Below are 22,830 nucleotides of genomic sequence, written 5' to 3'. Positions count from 1 at the left end.
TAATAAAAACATGAAAATCTCATAAAGAAAAATATTTATTGAAAAGTTTAAAATTTTTCTAATGACTATCTTTTTACGGAATTATATTTAATACAAGGCTTTCTGAACTGGGCAAAAAAAAAAAAAAAAAAAAAAAAACATTTTAGTATTTTAGGACAATCAATCATGTTATAGCTTACTAAGCCGTTAAAAAATAGCATAAAAGAAATTTCTCTATTGAATTTCAAAATATAAATATTTTGGATTTAACTTAAATAAAAAATAGAAAAAATTTGATAGAGAAGAAAATAGCATTAGTCTAATAAAACAAGTAAGGCATTACATTTTTTTTTTTTGTGCATTTCTACAATTTTTGTGGTACGAACCCTCACTAAGGCTACAATATCCCGGATTTTCTGAAATATAATGTTTTATAAAGCATAGATATTATCACTGAAAGAATTTAGAAGACAAGATTAAAATTAGCATTTTATTTGCAATTACAAATCGAGTTTCTTTTTTCTAGAAAAAAAAGAAACATAAAATATGTCATACTACAAATCACGCTGCGAAATATAATTATAAATTAGTGCAGTGAATCCACATCAACGTGTTTTTATCAAATCAATTATCACAATTAATTCTTTCAGAAGAATTGTTTTAAAAATCAAAGTTCAATATTAGCATCATTATAACGACGTCTCAAATGACTCAAAAAACACATCTAAAACTGATTACCTGAAATGGTGATATACAAAATTATATCTTAAATATATAGATTCCATATAATTTTCACAATCTGAGGTACTGATGTTGACAATTTTTGCTTTTGAATGAACCATTGTGGAATGACTATTCAGTTGTTGAGTATTACTGAATTAATAAAATCAGCTACCTCTCACATGGCATAGTGATCAATATTGGTGGCAGTTTTCTGAAGTGAGATTACAATAGTATTTAGAATAATAATAACATTTTACTCTGAGACAGAAAGACAGTTCCAAGTTGTACATTTTAATATATGATTGGTTTTAGCAAAACATTTCAGAAGAAATGTTAAACTATTAGCATAACGTTCCTAACCATATTATTATAATGTCTTTACGTTTTACTTGAGTCTTTATTTAGTTTTCACAATATTGAACAACTACATGGAGATCAGTTGCTACCACACAAGCGCTTAAGGCTGTCACCTCCAATATGGTGACTGAAAAGGATCTTAAAATCAATTAAAAGTGCATCGCAGTGGCGAATTTAAGGTATTGCAGCTTTCTTCCAACGATAATTCATTCCTAAGAGAAAATTTTTACATTCCTACTCTTTCTTCAAATAAATATACAAATTAATGGACACAGCCAGATGAAATATTGGAGAAGATAAGAGTGATATATGCATAACTACTTCTAAACTATCCTGGTGGTCACATGGGATACAAATTTTATTTTTTTAGAGAATCAAATAAGCAGAAAGCGATAACATTACTTTAATGAAACACCGGTTTCTTTCAAAGTTTAAATTTCTTACAAGGCGTAGTGGTTAAAAAGCAGTTTTCTTCGAATGGAAAGTGTTTATTGTTTTCCTTACAGATAAGGTGATTGAAGTAAACTCACATGCACTTGCTCGACTCAAACGATTATGTCCAAACTCGATTCCATTGGACATAGTCGAGTCCAATAATAAATAAGTCTGTTTGTAATAAGTAAATAAGTCTGATATTAGAACCTATATTCCCATTTTGAGTTTGCTAAAGAAAAAAGCCTTTTGAGGATGTATAAATTTCAGAGGAGCCGGTAATCTCATAGGTTAATAAATTTTTTTGAAACTTTGTTGTATTTAAAATGAAGATTTAATCTCGTAATTAAATGGTGGTGAAAATATTTAAAGTGCCCATTTTCAAATGCCGTTGCTCTTTCCTGTGATAAAATGGGATTCACAAAATTTTGGGATGGGTCTCAAAATGTTGTATACATCTGAATGTATAAGCTGTCTTTTTTACTTTAGAAGCTAAATTTAGCTTTAGGAAATTTGTGCTTTTTACTAATGATTCTCGGGTTGATCTCCTTCCAACATGTGATGAAAAAATTATGAAACAAAATTTATTTTTTTATAAAAATAAATAAATAAAACACTTAGACGAAAAAATGTCGCAAAAATAACTATAGAATCTTATTAATTTTGTTAAAATAAGTAAATTAATATTTAGCTGCAAAATCTTATAACTGAACCACAGCTCATAATCGCTTAGTTAGAAATTCCAACTAAATTTTTGGCTCACTCTTCCATTAAGACTTTCTTGAAATCCTCTTTACTTGTCACGGCATATCCAAATTTCTCCAACTGAGATAATAAATATTCTATAGCATTTAAGTTTTGAGAATGGGGTTGTGTGTGAGTACCTGTTTCTTCCAGTATAGTTTGATAATCCTCGCAGTTTGCTTCGAGTCATGTGCTACGTTCAGTGGTGGCAAGGTGGTCAGCTGTACACAAGAAGAAGTATGCTTCGAGTCATAGTCAAAATGAATTTTGACTCTAGTCCTAATCTGTTGGAACTTTTTTGTAAGTTATTCTTTAAAATGTCAAAATATTTCAATCTATCGACAATGGCACTAGTGAAAATAAATTCTCCTACTCCATTTACTGCCATAGAACCCCAAACGACGAAAGATCCACCCCGTCACTTAATCGTCTTTATTATATTCTTAGGAACCAATTCTTTTTCCAACTTATTTCTACGCTTAGTATCGTCCACCACTCTCATATAAAATAAATTTGCTTTCATCAGTGAAAATAACACTGTTCCAGAAGAATTCAGACTTTAAAATATATTCTTTTGCAAAAAAGGATCTCTTTTTTATGCATGAGTGGCCTCTATGTTGGAGTACAACCATGAATTCTTGAATAATGAGGGACGGGTCTAACAGTTTCTACTGAAATTTTTGTTCCATTTGTTGAAAACATCGATGATACAAAGGTTTTATTTATTTATTTACTTAATATATAATCTTCTTTTTAGCAATAACACTAAAAATTTCTTTACGTCTCCTTCCTGGAATAGTCATTTTCACGATACTACTGTAGAATTTTTTTGGATACAACTATGACATGTCCCAATCAATGAAGCAGTTTTTCGAAGAGATTTGCCATCTTTCTATCACACAATGACTAAACAACTTACATTCTCAGAAATTTCCCCCTTGGAACTCATTATAAGGGATTTTTATGATGAGAAAAATAATTGCATTTGTAAAAAAAAAAAAAAAAAAAAAAAAAAAAACGTTTATGTTACTAAGTTTATATGCTTCGAATGCAACTGTAGAATACTTTAAAGAAAATTTTCAGCAAAAGAAGTAGTGATTAACCGACAAATACTGTAAGTGTGCTCTTAATTTTGTGACTTCTAATTATATGCTTACTTCATGAAAATTATATAAAAATATTTTTAAGACTTAATATTTTTTAACCCGATATTTCTTTTTGTACTTTAGTGTTTCTGTAAATATTAAGCTTGAATAGTAAATTTGTATTATTTTTAAATATTATGTATAAGAAGAGAGTGAGTAATGTACATTCAGTTTTGAAATCCACTGCTGTATAAAAAAATACAGAGAAAATTAAGGAAATGCGTAGAATAATTAATAAAATGTTATAATATTTTTGAATTATATGTCTAGCAAAATTTGAAATTTACAAATATTTTGCTGGAGAAACCAATAAGATATAATTGCACAACAATTTTAATAGAAATATTTAGTAACCTTTGATCCCTACGAACTATCTCGCAACTAAAGCTGGCTATAGGAATGAAATAATATTGTCATAGAACATTAAATGTATTGTTTGCAGAGTTCAAAATGCATATAATACATTAAACTTCTTTGGAAATGTTGCCATTTATTTCTACATTACAGATTTTCATTCAATTTATATTTATAAATATTGAATCTCGTCTCGAGATTGCCATGATATATTATTATAGCATTATACGAAAATGAACTTGCATATTAATGACTTTAATTCTTGAGGAAACAGCATTTTTTAGTGTCTTTGTCAGTAATCTTAAAAGGGCGCTTTTAAATAAAAAGAACATTATTTTAAAGTATTGCTTACGAATTATATCCGATATGCAGCTGAAGTTAATTACGGATTCAGAAGAGTTTTTGCAATCCATATTTCTCAAAGGAACATAAATTCAATGCACATTGAGGAAAATAGTTCTTTTACAAAAATTAAGAACTATATATCGATTAGTATGATCCAACCACCCTTAAATGAACTATAGTTCTTATTTATTAAAAATTACAGATATGAAATTAAATATATAAATTTAAAAAATATGAATACACGTCCTACTATTTAAAAGCAAGAAATGATACATTTTCGTATTTTGAGGTTTTTCAGTATTTGTTTTTGTATTTTTAAAATTTTATACTTTTTAATCATTTATTGCCAGTATTTTCTTTGTTATCATTTCAAAAATAGGATATTAATAATTCTTAACAATTAATTTTGTGTTCTTTTATAAAAAATAGAATAATCGAAAATATTTATTTAATTTTACTTCCTAATCCGAAAGTAACATTAGGCTGTAAGAGAGTGAAAGTTTTAAATTGGAACATTTACGAAACAAATCAATTTGATTCCATGTAATACGGAGGATGATTTTATATTATAATATTTTTCTACCTTGATATTGGAGGGCAAATTTAACATTTCTGTTACCAGAAAAAAAAATCATATTTGATATACAATTTATTCGTATTTAATGTACTTAAATGAATTTAAACTTCATATTATGATCAACAGATGGCGCCAGGACTGTGAAGTTTCAATTTTACTTTGAAAATTGATTCTAATGAATCCGAGCGATTCTTTACAAGCATTCTTTGAAATATGTTACTTTAAATATTTCAAAATTGTATTTGATTGATATGTTAAAAAACAAAATACTCAATATAACATGAAAAATCTCTTTTAAATTGAAAAAAGCCCCGTTGAAATCATTTCATAATGCAAAGAAATTATCAATGAAAATGAGAAATGTAATTGAATCCTTCCTGGAAGAAGAGAGAAACAAAAAAAGTAATTATGAAATATTGTTTCCTCAATCAAAAAAATTTTAATTACTTCTTGTCCTAGAAACTGAGTACGCAAATTGATCTTTATAATTTCATCGTTGCATATGTACCCATGGTGTAGTGGTTATCACATCCGCCTAACACGCGGAAGGTCCCAGGTTCGAAACCTGGTGGGTACAGGATTAATTATTTTTTAATGAAATAAATTAAATCTTCCTTTCATGACATCATTAAAAAAAAATTTTATGTACATTTAAAACGTTTGAAATCTAGAGAAAGAAAAAAGTTTATAGATATTCGGCGACCACGTGCTTCAATACTGAATGATAAAATAAATTTCAACTCATTTCTTGAGTGTTCCTTTTTTCTTTTTTTTATGAAATTACAATGTGAAAAAAAGACTATTACTTCGTTCATTAAGAAATATAACCTTCTCGATAATACACAAGAATTTACATAATGTTTATTAAAATCAAAATAAATAAGCCAATACGTTTTAAATGCAAAACTTGACTGATTTACATGTAGCTAAATATTAAATATACTTCCACATTTCAAAAGAATATTAGAAACAAAAAAATAGAATTATTTAATTATTTAACATCAAATCTAAAGAAAAAAAAATTAGAAACAGAAATGAAACGTTATTTTTTTAGCAAAATCTTTGAAAGGAAGTAATTATTGAAAAAAAATTTTTTAAAGAAACTGAGAGATGAGAAAACGATATTTCATAACTACTTTTTTCTTTCTTATTCTGGGAATGATTCAACTACATTTTTTGTGTTCATTGATTATTTATTTAAATTATGAATTAATTTCAACGAGGCTTTTTTCAAGTTAAAACTGATTTTTCACTGATATTAATATATTCATCATTATGGAGGGATAACTAGTCTTCCATAAATATATGCAATGTAACAGAATTTTATATTTCTTTTCTGGTATAAAAACTGCATACAACGAACGTAGTTATTATATGTACTTTTCAGGAATCTACTCTATTAGCACAAGATACTACACGATATTTCATCGATGTAGCTCGTTATTCTCAATGTAGCAAAATATCGAGATGATGTCGTGATGATATTGTTGAGCATTTTCTTCTAATTCCTATACTGAAATAAGTTTGTTTAGCAGAGTAATGGCTGGATTAAGCCTTGTACGGCCCCTTCGATGATACCAATGTCGACCCCCGCCCACAATTTCCAAAACTAGATTTTTTTTTATCGGTTTTTGTTTTATTCCTTATACAAGCTGGTTTTAAATGACAAATATTATGATAATGATATAAATTTTATTAAATTTAAATTTATATTTATAAAATAAATATAAATATTATGAATGATAAAAGTATAATATTAATACTCTATCAAAGTATAATTGTTATATGCTTGCTTTCTATGAAAATTGCTTCCTATATGTTTCAGTATATTCATTTTGTTATTAATATTTATAATCATTAATCGCTTGCTTCAGTAATATTGTCTACAAATTTAAAAGCTCTGTAGTTTCGTGTCATTATATATATAAATAAAAACAAACAAATTGTCACATATATATAAACTTAAAATAACTCATTAACATGTGACAGAAGTACTGAAATGTGTAACTGATTTGATTATTTCATTAAAAGAAGGACCTCATAATGCCTAGAGGAGCAAAATACCTAAATCCACTATTGATCTTCAGAATGCCATTGATTTTATTTTAATTATATTTTCTAATATTTGTTATTAATAGTATAATTTTCTCTATAATTCCAGATAGTTTGTAATATTTAGTGCAATAAATAAAGTTTTTTTTATTAAATTGTAATTTATTTAGATGAATCTTTATTGACCCAGAGCTTTTATAAATTCGACAGTTTTTTAATCTCACATCTGTCAGGTTATAAAAATGTACTGTATCAAGTAATTTTGTAAGCACTGTGACAACGATAAAGTAATCATACGTTCTGGAATATCCTGCATATTTTCTGTATCCGACATAGTCTGAGTTCGGTCCACCAGCCTTTCTTTATTCGTAACGTCTTGGATTAAAATTCAGCGAAAATCGGTTACTGTAGTACAAAGTATTCAACTAGCTCAATTTACAAATTGATATTAATGCTTAAAATTCAACAAAACCATTTTGAGATTAATAAATTCAATTAAAATTATCGAAGCGGAGTACAGTTTGTGATTTGTGACCCCAGACAGAACACATTATGAGAGTCAGTTTTTAATACCTAACCAATTTAATTTCATATTTCAGGATATATTTAAATTTAATCAATTTTTTTAATGGTTTTTAGTTTTATTTTTTATTTTAATAACTTTTTGAAAGTATGTTTTTATTTTTTCAATATTATATCATGGGAAAACAAATTGCTTAAGTCATGAGATCCTTTGAACGTTAGCAAAATTATAATTTAAAAATTTCTTTAAGTAAAAATAAAAGAATTTATTTATTAGGATAGATAATGGAGAAAAAGTGGACCTCAAACTAATATAACAATGATCAAAATAATATTTAATATCCAGAATTCATTTCACAGGATCTGACTGCCTCAACTGAAATATAATATAATCAATTAAAATAATTAATGGTAATTAAATATTTAATTATATTAACATAGTAAAGGTTTTTAATAGTTTAATTACATTATCATAGTTTCAGTAACTCAAACTAACACAAGCTGTAGCTGAAATATTTCATTTTTTTGTAAAATTATTATTTTTTACAAATTTACATAATTAGCAATTTGGCTATTAAAAATTTTTAATCAGCCTTCTGCCTCTCCCTCCCCCCCCCTTATCACGATGAACCTAAGCAGCCATCTATTTTCTCTGATCGGAAATCCGTCATTGAAGGGAAATGAGATATGAAATCCCAATTTACTCCTGATTAGACTGGTCACGAAATTTTCTTTTCTCCGATAGATGCCGCTAGTGGTAGGTTTGTGAAACAGTCATCTAACATCCTGAGCGAATCCATGCAATTGGCAGCAACCATTGCATAGCGCATTGTACGTGTGATTGTCCTCTATCCTTTACTGCCGATCAACTCCGAAGGCTGCCCCTTTAAAATTAGAAAGGTAGAACTATTTTCGCGGAAGATCTTACGAGCGAAGTGCCCTTAATTATTAAATGCTCATCATCGGAATGGGCTGACGAACTGCCAAGAGCTGAGGTCGGCGCCTTTAAAAATAGTCTCCCTTGGACTCGCCTGAACCCGGCAGCTGGGGATGTTTTTCTCTATCGCTTCCTACATCTGCAACAGTTACATTTGTTTACTTGGCGACAATGAACCGAAGAGTTTGTTTCCGAACCAGTACTTTATTTTGGAAACTCTTAATGGATTCGCAGCTTGATTAAAATTTTAGAATATCCTATCCTCGTCTTTTATGTTTGTAAATGTCGATGTATCCTCTGTTTATCTTCGTAGTTTCAAGAGAAATAATTACAAATTTAGCAATTCTTTTTTTGTTTGTTTGTTATTATATTTATTTCTAGAACGACTGTATCCAAAATCTTATTATTTATGTTAAAGAGAATGAAATCATTTCATTTAATAGATCGTTTGCGCTTTTGAATTCAAATACACGTGGACAGACGAACAGTAAGATATGGAGCAAGCCTTTAAAAGAATAAAAACATATTTCATCAACATTTTATTTTTATTTTGTAATAATTTAACTACTTAGAGTTAAGAAAAAAAATCACAAGGAGTGTTCGCTGCTAAATCATATTTTATTAAATTGATATGATAAAGAACGTTTTGTGCTTTATAATATGGAAAAGAAAGCAGAGTATAAATTTTGGGCATCCGATAATAACCAAATTTTGCTATATAACCAAAATGTTGGCGACAAAGCCTCATAACAAATTTCACTTATCTAACAAGCTGCGTTTTGAATTACATTCCTATATCCAAGAATAGATAGACTGAAAGACCATAACTCGTTTGAGAATTTTATTCTAAAATTCGATACTCGTCTACAAAATGTAAAACATTAAACTAAAATCCATCTGTCTTATTCATTACCATGTTGATTCGTCCTGACCATCAGCACATAAACGAACAGACTTTGGCTAAAAGAATTTTATCCAAAAGTTGGTAGAAAATATAATTTTGGTGCTTTGAAAATATTCAAAACTTCATCCGTCTAGCTTTTTACGTTTTCGAATTTTGGCGTTCACACACAGACAGGCATGATTCCATTTTTGTGAGTGAAAGGACTTAGAGTTTTAAACTCGAGATTCATCAAAGTCTTGAGGTCCCACCCTATATGCATTACCAAACTGTGGAAAGTATAGACAGCGTTCTATCAAGGGGGGTCCAATTAAGAGCACTTGATCCAACTGGCTAAGAAATAGCCCTATTTAGAAAGGGAAGGGGCCTTTGATCTTTAAATTTATGAATCCTTTTTGTGCTGCTTATATTATTGGACATTTTATGTCAAGATATCTTTTAAATGCTTATAAATCAGTATAGTTTAAAATCTATTTTTTTTAAATGAATATATTTTACTTGTTCAAAATTGTTCCTTATTTCCAGGAATTAAAAATAGATTTTCTATTATTTTAAACTTTTAGTTAATGAAGCACAAGAAAAATTAGCATTCAAAATAAAACGTTACAAAGTCATTTCGGATTTGAATATCAAATAAAACAATATCTCTTGTAACCTAATCTTCTACCATAGAGTCCATCTTCCTAGGATTAACTGCAAAAAATAATTTTAAAATAATCAAAGTACATATAATAATAATTAAATAATTAAAATGAATAACGAAAATAATTAAAATAGTGAAAAATAATTAAGATAATTGATATTTTTAAAATGACAACAATTGGGGAAAAAATAGCTTTAGAAAATAATTTTAATTCTATCTTTTAAGAAACTAGCTGCATGCCTGGACCTCTTTCTGATTCTTCCAACACCTTAGTCTCAATATCTCTATAAAAGCTGCGCAATTACTCTTAATCTCCGCATCACTTGTCAGCGCTTTCACTCTAATTATGCGCTCATCATCTGCCAGGCGACAGAAAACTAGAATTAAGTACAGATCCAAGACTGATAAATGTCGAAAATAAATCAGGCGTCGAGGCAGCCTTTTTTCTTCGTCCACGTATCCGCGTAGGAGTCTATTAGATAACTTGGTCGCATCTCCATGATGGATGGATGCAATAATTTTTATTTAATCTGCATCGGTCCACTCGAGACGGATCATCGAAGGCTTGCCCATAAACTAACCATAAGTGTTGCTGAAAAGAACTGAAGGGCCCTAACTTTGAGATTTTGTGTCCTAGTTTTCTTCGATAATTACATCCAGAAAAGAAGAATCGGAAAGGGAGGTTGTAAATCAGAATCCGAGACTAATTTGTTTATGAAATCAGCGGAAGTGTTTTCCTCTCTGTCTTTTCAGTTAACGGATTTACCAGTAACATATTTAGACATTTTATATTGCCTATGATGAGGTCTTTTTTTTTTATGCGTTTCATATTTGAGCACATTTTTTAACTTAATCAGTTTGTTTATGATTTAGTTTAGGTTAATTCTTTTTTTATTTTAGTAATTTTGTAAAAATTAATTTGTTATTTATTTATTTACCATGATTCATGATTTCAGCATTTATACTTGTACATAATATAGTTATTTAAACAACTGTTTTGTGTTTTTAATATTTTAATGGCAAAGTGAGTATGATGAAACATACTGAAATCTGACGACTATATTTAAAAAATTATTAATGCAATTCTAACATTTTATCATTTGTATTGATATTGTATTTTTTATGAATGTATTTATTTGTCTTAGGTTAGTAGTAATATTTTATTTATCATGTCTGCTGCTCCCACAGCAAAACTACTCTTGGCAGCTGTACCGGTCTGCCTAGTTGAAAATCCGCCATTTTCTTCCACAATATAGTGCTCTTTATATTTAGCTTTGCCTTGTCTTAAAAGAGAGCCAAGCCCCTCAAAATCTGCAAACATGTAAGCTCGATAACTTAAAAAACACAATGATTCGGATAAATTAAATTTACTTTGGGATCTTGTTATCAAAATTGAAGCTATGCATCAAATTTTGGTTTCAATCCACCTAAAAAAAGTCTTCCAAAATGCGCATTTGGTTTTCTCCTCTTGTCCTACGTGCCACAGGGCATGGTGAACTCTGAAAATAAAAATTTGAGCACTTATACTTTTCATGGCCTTTTCATGATTTGCAAGTTTTATATGAAGAGGAAATATGACCTTTCTTAAGAAGCATACCAGAAACTTTCGGAGGGGAAAAACTTTGGCTGGATTTTATTTTCGAAAAAATAATTCTTTGCATGTCATCTTTTAGAAAATATCTCTCTCTCGCGCGCGCTCTCGCTCGCTCTGTCTCTCTCTCTGTGTGTGTGTATGTGTGTGTGTTTGCATTAAAGGAGTAGAGAGTTTGAATCTTTTTAAACAGAAGGGAATACATAAACCGTATTTCGTGATTGATATTTTCCTAGAAAAATATTTTTTTAAGTTCACAGATAAGCACTAATCGAACGCATTTTTCTAACGAAATTCAAAAAATCTGAGAATTATAAGAACATATGAAGAGCATTCACCGCATGATGAAATTAGAGCAAAAATAAAAAAAAAAAATGTATGTTTCGTCACAAAGTTCGAAAGACGGAAACAAACAATACAATTTGCAAATTTCCCATGGATCTGTCTGATCTTAAATTATCAGTAAATGATAGTTCCAGAATCGAAATCATTCTTTCCATTTATCGAAGGAAAGATAGTGGGTGTAAATTGCCCTGCACTAGATAAGATTGAACTAACCCCGCTATTGTCAAGGCTGTGCCGAAAGAATCGGCACTTGTGATGTGGAACGTGTTTAGAATCCCAGTGCACACTTTCCTTTTCTATCAGGTGTGAGGCAGTTGCGTAACGTGACTGTTACATCTTGAATATTATGATACATAATTATTAACCAACTTCCATTTCATTCTATATTCACTTTTTTTAACTAAATTTTATCATAGTACCTGGGAGACCAAGCTTCGCTCGCAGTTATATTTTTAATTGTAAAATTGTATTTTCAGGATAAAATATTTAGATAAAATCGCATACTGATTACGTATGAACATTTTTTTAATCTTACCTACATATGAATTAGTCATTTAAATTTTTTTTAAATCATGAATGCACTTATTTTAACATGTCATTCGAACTGTTTTACACAATAATTGCTTTGTTGCTATTGGATGCGAGTCGGACGTATTCGTAATTGGATGACATATAGGGCTATCTCACAAAATTTTGAGGTACCAGTAGATTATCATCCTATGGCTACATGCAAGTACTACAAAAATTTACAAGATAGCGCTATATGACATTTTCAGCATGAAAGCAGACAGGAAAAGACTCTAATAGTTGGTTATAAAAAAAATTGTGTGTGTGTGTGAAAAATCGCGTTTTTTCAGGAAAGACATCTATATAGATAAACTTAAAAAGCAACACCTTATCTAAAGGTAAAATTTGGTCTAAATCATTAGAGCCGTTTCCGAAATACACGAAATAAATTTATATGTATACTAGAATTGCTCTTAAAGTTGAAGACCATCCGGTAATAATAGTCGAAGGCAAAATCCATGAATAATTCATGTAAATATATTATTCATAAAAAATGCAATTTTTTGTTTATTTGTTGCCTATTATCCAGAAATGAGGGAAGTGAAAAGTAATGTCCCAATGTAACACAATTAGAAATCCGTTCATAATAATACGGTTAAACAGATTGTTTGAAGCATTTTCAGAACATTATTCTGTGAATTCTCTTGCTCTGAAAAGCCCTCCAAAAATTTCTTTAAAGATCTGAATAAACTAAAACCCAAACACTTTTGATTTTTGAGTAGTTGTCGTTCGTATGTGAAATCCTAAGTCTCTTCTTATCTCTTTTGGATCATCTCTCAGATTCTTTGTCCATCTTGCTTAAATGACAAAGTTTTGAGATTAAACGTTGACTACTTTTGACTTATAATGTTCAGTTTATAAATAGTCTGCATCTATGATAAACTTTTCTTCGACTTGAAAAATTTAATAACTCTATCTACATGCTACAAACTTTACATGTTCTGCGACTGCCCTCTTTGATAATATCTGCTCTTTTATTGTCTGAATGATAGTTTGAAAAGTGAAGAGAAAATTGGCAACATAATTAAGTAAATTAAGTAATTACATTTATATGCATTAGAAAGCACAAGCAATCAACTATTTGAAAACTTTGAATCGAAATTTCATAAGAATCTACAAGTTGGATATTAAAACTTAGAACCAAACTTCATTAATTAATCTAAGCTGTTAAGTTTTTGAATCATCACATTTGCCTTCATGCAAAAGTTCCGACAATCAATTTTTCAATAGATTTGGCTCAATTTTTTTAAAATTTATATGTTATGTGTTGAAATTGTGCACCAAATGTTATCTTACTAGCCATTTATGATTTGTATTTAACGAGTTTACCGGTATTCAAAGAGCTTGACAAATAGATTTATGAATGAATTTTGTCCGAAATTTCATAGAAATGTACAAATTTAGTACAAAACCCATGTACCTAATTTCATCTATCTCAGACGGATGGATGGATAGACAGATAAACATAATGCCAAACACAGATGATTTTTGGAGTCGGGTGGTCTTAAACTGGGAAATTTATCATAATCTCGAATTTGAATTTTGAGATGAATATCAAACTATTCTCTTTGTAATTTCGTTTACAAGAAAGCAATTTTCATTTTACAATATTTTAATTATTTTACCTTGTTTTAATCAAAATAAATTTTTATTCATATGCTATTTCAATTATGATATAAAGTTAATTTTCAAATATACAACTTAATAATTATTAATACAACCATTATAATGTAAATATTAATTATAATAATTCTAATGATATTTCATTCATTCGATTTTTTTTTCAACATTTCTAGAAAAGTGTTCTACATATAATAATTTTCAGTTACATACATGAACTAGAATTGGAAACAAAATGCAATTTGACATCTTGTACAATCAATAAATAATGATTGGTCTCAAAAACAACATTTATTCAGACGATGTATTAGAAAATAAAATTCATTTACATTCAAAAGCATTTCTCCATGTATTTAATACATGGAGAAATGCTGCTTACCTCAACACCTGCTTTTTACTATCTCTTTTCAAACATTCAAGTTGGGACCAGCTGCTTATGTACAAATAATTTTCAAAAGAATTCATTCGAAAGAATGAAATCGAATTTGAATTTTTCAAAAGAATTCATTTGATTCCAAAGAATATTTTATATTTATTGTACTTCATCATTTTTAAACATTTAAGGATTTTAAGGTCAGAATACTAATTTATTATTTGTTATGATTAAAGTTATATTTATAATTATTTTATGACTTAAAAATTAAATTTTAATTATAATTTAAGTATCATGTGAATTGATATTTATTTTTGTGAGAGTGTAACATATGAATCAAAAATATTTACAGATTATTAATTCAATTTTAAATAATTCTTAAAAAATTGAAAAATATTGCATTCAATTTTAAATCAACGTAATTTATCTACTTACATATTGCAAGTTATTAATTGTGCTGCTTCGCGGCTGAATGACCGTGACGACTTATTAGTACACAAGCTATACTGAAAGTCTGAATGTAAAATAAAATTTAGCGAAAACTTCGAAAAGTTAGCTAAAGATAAATCCAACTTTGATTACAGAAACCACTTAGAATAAAGTTTAAAGCTGAATTGTTAAAATTTTGACTAATTTTGAGATTGTAATAAACGATTGCGAACAAAAGAGTCCAGTTCAAGCTGTTGCTAATTACGGCAACTTAAGGAAAAGGGAGCATCTAATATTCATGAACATGCAAGTTTTCATTCATCACAGACGAAAATTATTTGACATCTGAATATTTCTTTAGGATTAATCTTGATTAGATTAAGAATTTCCAAGGCGACTTCAATTTTAGATCAATCTTCATTTAGATTATAATATTTTTTATGGATCATTGCGCATTCGCAATGATTTGGACAACTTTATTCTGTTTCTATCTATATATTTCTCCAGCAAGTCTGATTTAGGCAGCGAATGTGAAAATGAGACAGTACTTTCTTTTACAGGTATAGTTATACTGATGATTTACTGAATATTTAACCTTTTCCTTCTAAGGCCAGCAATGTTCGCAACCTACTTTTTGGATAACAGTGCCTCTTGTGACCATTACTGAAATTATTTTACAAAACGAATAAACCATATGATTCGAATCATATTTTTTCAACATCCATTCCCTTACTTTAAGTATCATAAAGAACTAGACAAATTATAAGAAATAAATCAATTATTAGGAAAAAGAAATTAAAGTGAGTTTTGTATGGATGTTCGGATAACTTTTGTTAGCCTACTGTCAAAAGTTATTCTCTTTTGATAGGTATAATCTTGTCCGTACACAATGTTCGTACTTTTAGCAAGGGATACAGCTTAGTGGCAGCACTATAGTGGACAGAACCGTCGTAGCTAAAGGATTAAACCTCAATGGCTATTTTGAAATGGACCTCATAATCTTGAACTGCAGTCAGAGGACAAAAGAACTAGGGCAAAAGAATAAGGGCGGCCAACCTCTCACATTTCCGCTTTATATCAGCAATGTGAAGCGGAGGGCATATGGGTTCCAACCCAAAGTTTTACCATACCCACTTATATAATGGTTCTTCGGTGGCGTCGGCATTCAAAATTGAAACACTCCAGTCTCAAAAAAGTATCTGCCAAGTGAGTTCAGCGTATATGTAAATTAAACACAAAAATGATTAAATAGACATATATCTAAAAGTCATCAGTATTGTAAAAATAAACAGGTGAATTTGTGCAGCTGGATATTAAAATTTTAAAATGCTTAAATGATCGGATGACAGGATATATTCGCATATGATTTCGATATCAATGACAAAATGGTTCACTCTTTCTTACATAAGATCTGTGAAGTAACAAAATTTATGATGTCTTTGTCATTCGGAATTCAAAATTCCTTTCTCTTAAACAATGTGTTTGCACATATAACAATACATAATATACATTTTATCGTGATTACGGTTATAGATTGAATACTGCGTGAATAAAATAAATTGCGTGATTCCAAATGCATGATGCATAAATCTTGCAAAATGCTTTAAGAATTTAGTAGCTTTGAGTATAAAGGTATTCGATTCAGCATGTAGTTATTTTTTAATAAAAAATATTCATTAAAAAAGGAACTCAGTTCTAAATTTTAACTAAAAATTAATCGAATTTTTAAATCCCCCTTTCAATTTTTTGGAGCATATTATCACACAAAATCATTCTTGCATTAAAGTTCAAACAATAACTTTTAAATGGTATTAATTTTCTTTCCAGAATTTTTTCTTTTAATAAATTTTTAAACATGTTTTTAGTACACTTTTCTACTGGGATTATATATATGAATCCTTTCTTTTACTGGTTTGCTGTTGAATCTGAAATATTCTTTCACCTGAAAGATATGTTGTACCACCATGGGTCAGCGAAGAAAACATTTTATTTAGACATACACACATGGATGAGACTCATAGGTACAAACATAAAAACATAGACATGTATAATATAGCATTAAAATATGTTTCGACAAATAATCCGAGGAATGCATGCTGCAAGAAATTCCCATGGTAACGAAATACCACACCATCTTGTTCTTAGTCAATCATCCCATTCTTCATACCTCGATCTCCCTTTCATTAAAAAAGGGGGGTTGGGGAGATCCGCGATTTTCTTTTTGCCAGATGACTGAGTTGTTACAATGTTCATACATCTGACAACACAAGACATCAATTTTAATTTTAAATCAGTGAAAGAGGTCTAGACAAAATTTTCTTGCATACTATCTAATAAATAATTATCTTAGGAAATGCCTTACATGGCATTGGTTTATAATAGTTACGAAATATTAACCATGGCGTTAATTTCGCAGTTTTATTAAATCTATTGTCTATCTACGGTGAGGTTTTTTGGTGATTAATCTCTAGCATGTAGTTAAAAATATCCTTAAATCGAATTTAGGCTTTAGACGTGTTTCCAACTGATTGAAACAAAAATTCGACAAACAAATACTCATGTTCTTCCTAACTGATTGAAGCAAAACTTTGATACCATGATACATTTGCAGTCTCTGAGTCTCATACCAGATTTGATATGGCCGCGGTGGCCTGGTGGTTAGGTCTCGGCTTGTGAGCCGTAGGGTTTCAGGTTCGAGACCCGATTCCACCGAAGAGTCGTCGTGTAAGGGTGTCTGTTGCACGTTAAATCCGTCATGCCAAACGTCCTCTCGCTCGTGTGGTGTGGAGAGGAGAGGGGGGGTGCCAGCTCAGGTGTCGTCCTCGTCATCTGACCGCGGTTCAAAATTATATTAAACCAGATTTGATATATTTAAGTCATTACATTTCAGAGTTATCTCATTTACATGTTTCTGAAAGCACAGGCCGACAAACGGTCAACCCAGTGTTGGATATGGCACAAAATTTGATAGGTGTCAATACTCAAGATTTTAAATCCCTGTACAAATTTCATCCATCCAGCCCTCTTCGTTTTATAGTTATCCTGTTATATTCGAACAACCGGACATGTAGACTTCTTCAGAACAGATTTTGGCTCAAAATTTCATAGAAATCTGCAAATTTGGTGTAAAGGCCTTATACCAAATTTCAACTGTCTAGCTCAAAGCATTTTTGAATTGTTTTTGTCACAGACAGGGAAACGTATATTTTTCAAAAATGTTTTTCGAATCCAAGAAGATCTAAAACGTGGATATTCGTCACGATCACAATGTCTTCTCTATCACAGAATAAAAAACATCCTTATTAAAACTTCCATGATACGAAATTATGTGTTGTTCTGAAATACTATAATTGCGACTCAAGTGTCAATTATGATAGGGAATCTTTTTCAAGTATCTGTTTACATAAACATGAGAGCATAAACATGGCACCAGTAGTGGCATATATCAGTATCGATATCAAATGAATGTCATAAATAAATATATTTATTAAAGACACAGCCTGGCACTCCATTAACAGATCATTATTCTTTCGAGGATAAATAATCAATGGCTGATCCGAAAGAGATATTGATGAAAGTAGTTTCATAGCGATGATAAGTGTTCCTCGGCGATGAAAATAATCACTCAGAGCAATCAGTTTGTAGTCACATTAACATACTTGATTAGATAAGAACACAAGTTCTGGAAAACATGTATGTATGTTAAGCAGAAGAGGAAATGCTGAACTGCAAACGCCGACTGATTATGCTGTCAAATTCTAAAGTGTTTGTAATAATGTGTTAGTGACACATTTTTCAATACTCTCAAATCAATCATTAAGCGTGAAATTCTTTGTTTTTATTTTCTCGTCTTTGAAGAAGGGAAGGAAAAATACAGCAATCATCAAAAATTTGTATCACGAAACTTAAAAGAATCGAAAACTTTAAGACACACTGTATCTAAAAAAGGCTTCATGAATGGTTGCTGTTTACGAATTCGATAATTCCAGAAAGGAATAAAAAACAGTGTTGGATTTAAATATTTTGCAGCCCCAGGTAGTGCTCCTCATATGGCGTATCTTTCAATAAACACAGGTTATGGTGCATATTCCAGCACATTGTTAACAATCACTTTGTTATGATTTATTTCAGATATTTCATTTTATTAACTCTGTTAAAATGCATATTTTATGTATATTGATGATTATGACTCATGATTGGCCGGCTCCAAATGTATAAAAATATTATCTAAGTAAGCATTCAGTGTTTTAAATAATTAATAAAAAAGTGGAAGAAATTCAATGCATAAGAAACTGGCGTATTATATTTGATAAAATATTGGCAATATTTTAATATTTCGTAATCCATAAATTTTATTTTTTTTATAAATTTATTTATTTTTTAATTATACCAATAACACTTTTAATCGACTTGCATTCAATTCTAGGCAGCTGCCTAATTGGAGCTGATGAATTATAAAGATAAAATTTTATATTTGGTCTTAACATCAGTACTGCAATTTGTGTATCAAATTTTGGATGTAATTTGGAGGACTTCCAAATACATATAAATATGTTAAGAAATACAAGGGAGCTGGTGGGTAAAATTTCGTGTATTATTTTATAATCAGATTTGTAAATATATTTGAAGTTTAGCGCTAAATCCATCTATAACTAACTAACTAAAACTATCTGTTCGTTTGTCTTTTCACAGTTATTTCAACGAGATAGTTAACAAAAAGGCACCACTTAGTTTAATGAATTTTAATATGTAATTTTTACGTCAAAAGTACAGATTAAAATCTGTTTTTAGACCAAATTATTGACTCGTTTTTTTTTCCCAGATACATTTAAATTTAAAACACGCTGAATATGTATACATTAAAAGAAGAAATTTCGATTTCGACAAGTCTTTTTTAAAAAACCCAAAAATACAATCAACAATTAACACTGCAGAAAATGGACAAATTGGATAACGAGTAGTTTTGTGCAATACGTATGAACACAGGAATTGTTCATAGACATTTGTTCAAATCATGAGCATTCGTTCGAGTAATTAATGCATAAGTGTCATCTGTTGGCATTGCCATAGGAAAAATGAACAGACAAAAATTACATACTAAAGAATTGATGAGAGGAGTAACGAAATTGAAATTCAAGAGTAATATGAGTATGCATTTTGTTTTCTTGTCGTTTCGGAGTTCAGTTTTAGCTAAACACAAATACTTATAGTTAAATTTGAAAGAAATATTTAACTGAAAGATAAAACTTATAAACATCAAATCATTAATATTTAAGTCTGAATCGGAATAATTATATACAAAAAACCTGGTAGGTTCATCTTATTTGACTTCATTGTTTAGTAGAAACGAGTTTCGGTCCATTCGTCGAATTGGCATTTCGCGAATGGGCCAAAACAAGCTATTACACTGCGTGACAATTGCTAAGGAACAAGTGATTTATGCAAAATTGCGTCTCAGACAGCTGACCAATAAAAGTAAATTCAAGTTGAGAGAGCTTGGTAGATCAGGACTCGTTATCTGTATAAAAGACATTGCATATTTGCTCATGATTCATACGAAAATTCATGCTGTTTGATGTTTGACCCAAAGTAGTGCAGGATGTTATAAAAGGTTTTTCTCTGAAATTCTGTTTGGTTCTTGCAATAATTAAGAGCAAAATGTCAGCAAGATATCATTTGAGTGCCTACGATCGTGGACGAGCAGTTGGGCGACTGGAAGTAGGTCAAAGTGTCACCACTGTAGCTGCTGCAATCGGTGGATCAAAGAGTGTTATATCGCGATTAAAGAAGGCCGCTGAATGTGGAAATGCTTTGCAAAAGCATGCCGGGGGTCGTGGTAGGAACACCACATCTTTAGAGGATCGCTATGTAGCCCTCGTGGCAAAAAGGAACAGAAATTTAACTCCTGACCAGATAGCTGCAACCGCTACAGGTAAGCATGTTTCTGCAAGAACCATCTCACGGCGATTAAATCAAGTTGGTTTGTATGCATGGAAGCCTGTTCATTGCATCCCGCTTCAATCAAGCCATCGTCGTGAGAGATTACGCTGGTGTAAGGAACATGTTGGTTGGGATATCCAAAATTGGTCTAGAGTGATGTTCTAAGACGAATCTCGTTTCAGTGTGACAAGCTATTCTGGCCACCAATTACTGTCGGGAGAGCGTGGAACACGTTATGCACAACAGTTTGTTAGTGAACATGATTGGTACGGCCCAGGCGTGATGGTGTGGGCAGGCATCATGCACAATGGCAGAACACCACTTCACATCTTTGAGCGAGGAAGACTTACATCGCAACGGTATTGTAGAGAGGTTATTCTGGATCATGTTCGTCTTTTTAGGGGTGTTGTAGATCCAGATTTTTTGTTTACGGACGATAACACGCGGCCACACAGAAGTGTTGAGGTATCGGACACACTTCAAAGTGAAAATATTGTCCGTATGCAATGGCCTGCTTACTCTCCCGACCTAAATCCCATTTAACATGCCTGGGATGCTCTTGGTAAACGTGTTTCACAAAGAACCATCCCTCCCCGAACAGTGCAAGAGCTCAAAATCGCCTTGAGAGAGGAGTGGGACAATAAACCCCAATAACACCTCGATAGTTTAGTGGGGAGCATGGAGAACAGATGCAAAATGTGCATTAGTGTTCGTGGTCATCACACATATTACTAAGGTACTCATGTCTGCATCATTCTGACCTGAAAGTCAATTTTTTTGGAAATCATCCAAGGAGCCTCTTTTTTATTTTTTTTAATTCTTCGATGTGTCGATATCAGCACCATTTTGCACTATAATAAATGCACATTCTTCCCTACTAAATATGTACTTAGTTTCATCTCTTCAATCATTGTTTGTACTTAATTATTCCGAAAAACGTAACTGTTCCTTAGCAATTGTCAAGCAGTGTAGTTCTGTCTTCCTAAATGATTTCTCCCACGGGGATTTTTTAGATGTCCCGGACTACTCGAATGGAATTTAATTATATCGTCAGCACTGGGCATTCTTTGAAATCTGGCAGTGTAGTAGCTGCTACATCTAGGAAGCAATGACAGTCCGTATCACAGTGGATATAATGAAAATACTTCTCTGCGAAATGTTTATCAATTGCTCTTTCCATATGCTTTTCATAGAGAATGCATACTTGTTCCTTTAATATTCCTGTTCCAGAATATAACTTTAAATGAAGGTTTTTTACGACAATTTATCTTGTTTTGTATAGAACACACCACAAGTGATCCTAACAGGATGCTAACCAGTAAAGAAGCTCATACATCATAGTATTACTGAAAGGCTTTTGTGAAACGGTTTTGAAAAACGAAAATGAATAAAATGGTGTTGGCGTTTTTAAGAAATTTTATCAGCTGCTTTCAAGTACAGTTGATAAAACTTATTTGCACAATGGTTCCATTTCATTGATTTTTTTTTGCCGGAATTTTTTTCTAAAAAAACTGATATTCTCAAGAAACATATAAAGATAGAAGTATCAGAAACTTATAGTAGAAGCTAAGCAAGAGATAAGGCAAGGCAAAAAGCAGGCAGAAGATCTTTGATGTTAAAAGGTATTTTACTTAAACAAATTTAGAGAATTCATTATCTCAACTAAGAAAGATTTGATAAAAATTCGCAGAAAGTTAAGGAGAAAGTGAAAATCACATCTGGATATCAGCAGTGTTTCATCCACAAAGAAAATAAAGAGGTTGCTTTTTATCTTATATTAGTTTTATCTGGCCTATTTTTAGCTAAGAAAAACCGGAACATATATTTTTTTTCGTTGTACTGTCTTTAAATTCAACCATTTAAGAGATTTTAAGACCCTCCACTATAATTTGTCTTTAATCTCAAAACATTATTAGATTCCATTTCGGAGCATATATATAAAGATTGGAGCTCTCACTAAAATTTGGAAACATATAATTAAATGTTGGGCAAATTTTGGGTGTCAAGGTTCATATTAAGAGATTAACAATGTCAATAAAAGGAAACCTAAAGACTTTTTTGGTTTCAGATAACAATCTTTTGATTAAATATTTTATGTAACCGCACACACAGAAATGTTTAATATCATGTGATACTATAAACAGAATTCCAGCAATTACAAATTCAAATAATGTACACTTATATATATATGCGCAATTCTGGTGATATTCAAAGTTGTTTATTGTCTTAATTTGTGATAAAGAGGTTGCAAACC

General features: G+C 30.5%; 1 protein-coding gene and 1 non-coding gene across 2 annotated transcripts; both read left to right on the top strand.

The window, feature by feature from the left end:
• The first annotated feature begins 5,160 nt into the window (after positions 1-5,160).
• Trnav-aac (transfer RNA valine (anticodon AAC)) lies at positions 5,161-5,233 on the top strand. The gene has a single exon. It is a non-coding gene; the product is annotated as a tRNA-Val (tRNA).
• A 15,061-nt stretch (positions 5,234-20,294) lies between these two features.
• Positions 20,295-20,741, top strand: LOC129962883 (uncharacterized). The gene has a single exon (XM_056076884.1). The coding sequence runs from the start codon at positions 20,295-20,297 to the stop codon at positions 20,739-20,741; it is 447 nt and encodes a 148-aa protein (XP_055932859.1).
• Positions 20,742-22,830: the final 2,089 nt, after the last annotated feature.

The sequence above is a fragment of the Argiope bruennichi genome, chromosome 3 (genome assembly GCF_947563725.1).
Source record: "Argiope bruennichi chromosome 3, qqArgBrue1.1, whole genome shotgun sequence".
NCBI classification, from domain to species: domain Eukaryota; kingdom Metazoa; phylum Arthropoda; class Arachnida; order Araneae; family Araneidae; genus Argiope; species Argiope bruennichi.
The sequence above is the reverse complement of the archived record's forward strand: the minus strand, read 5'-3'. Positions and strand labels throughout refer to the sequence as shown.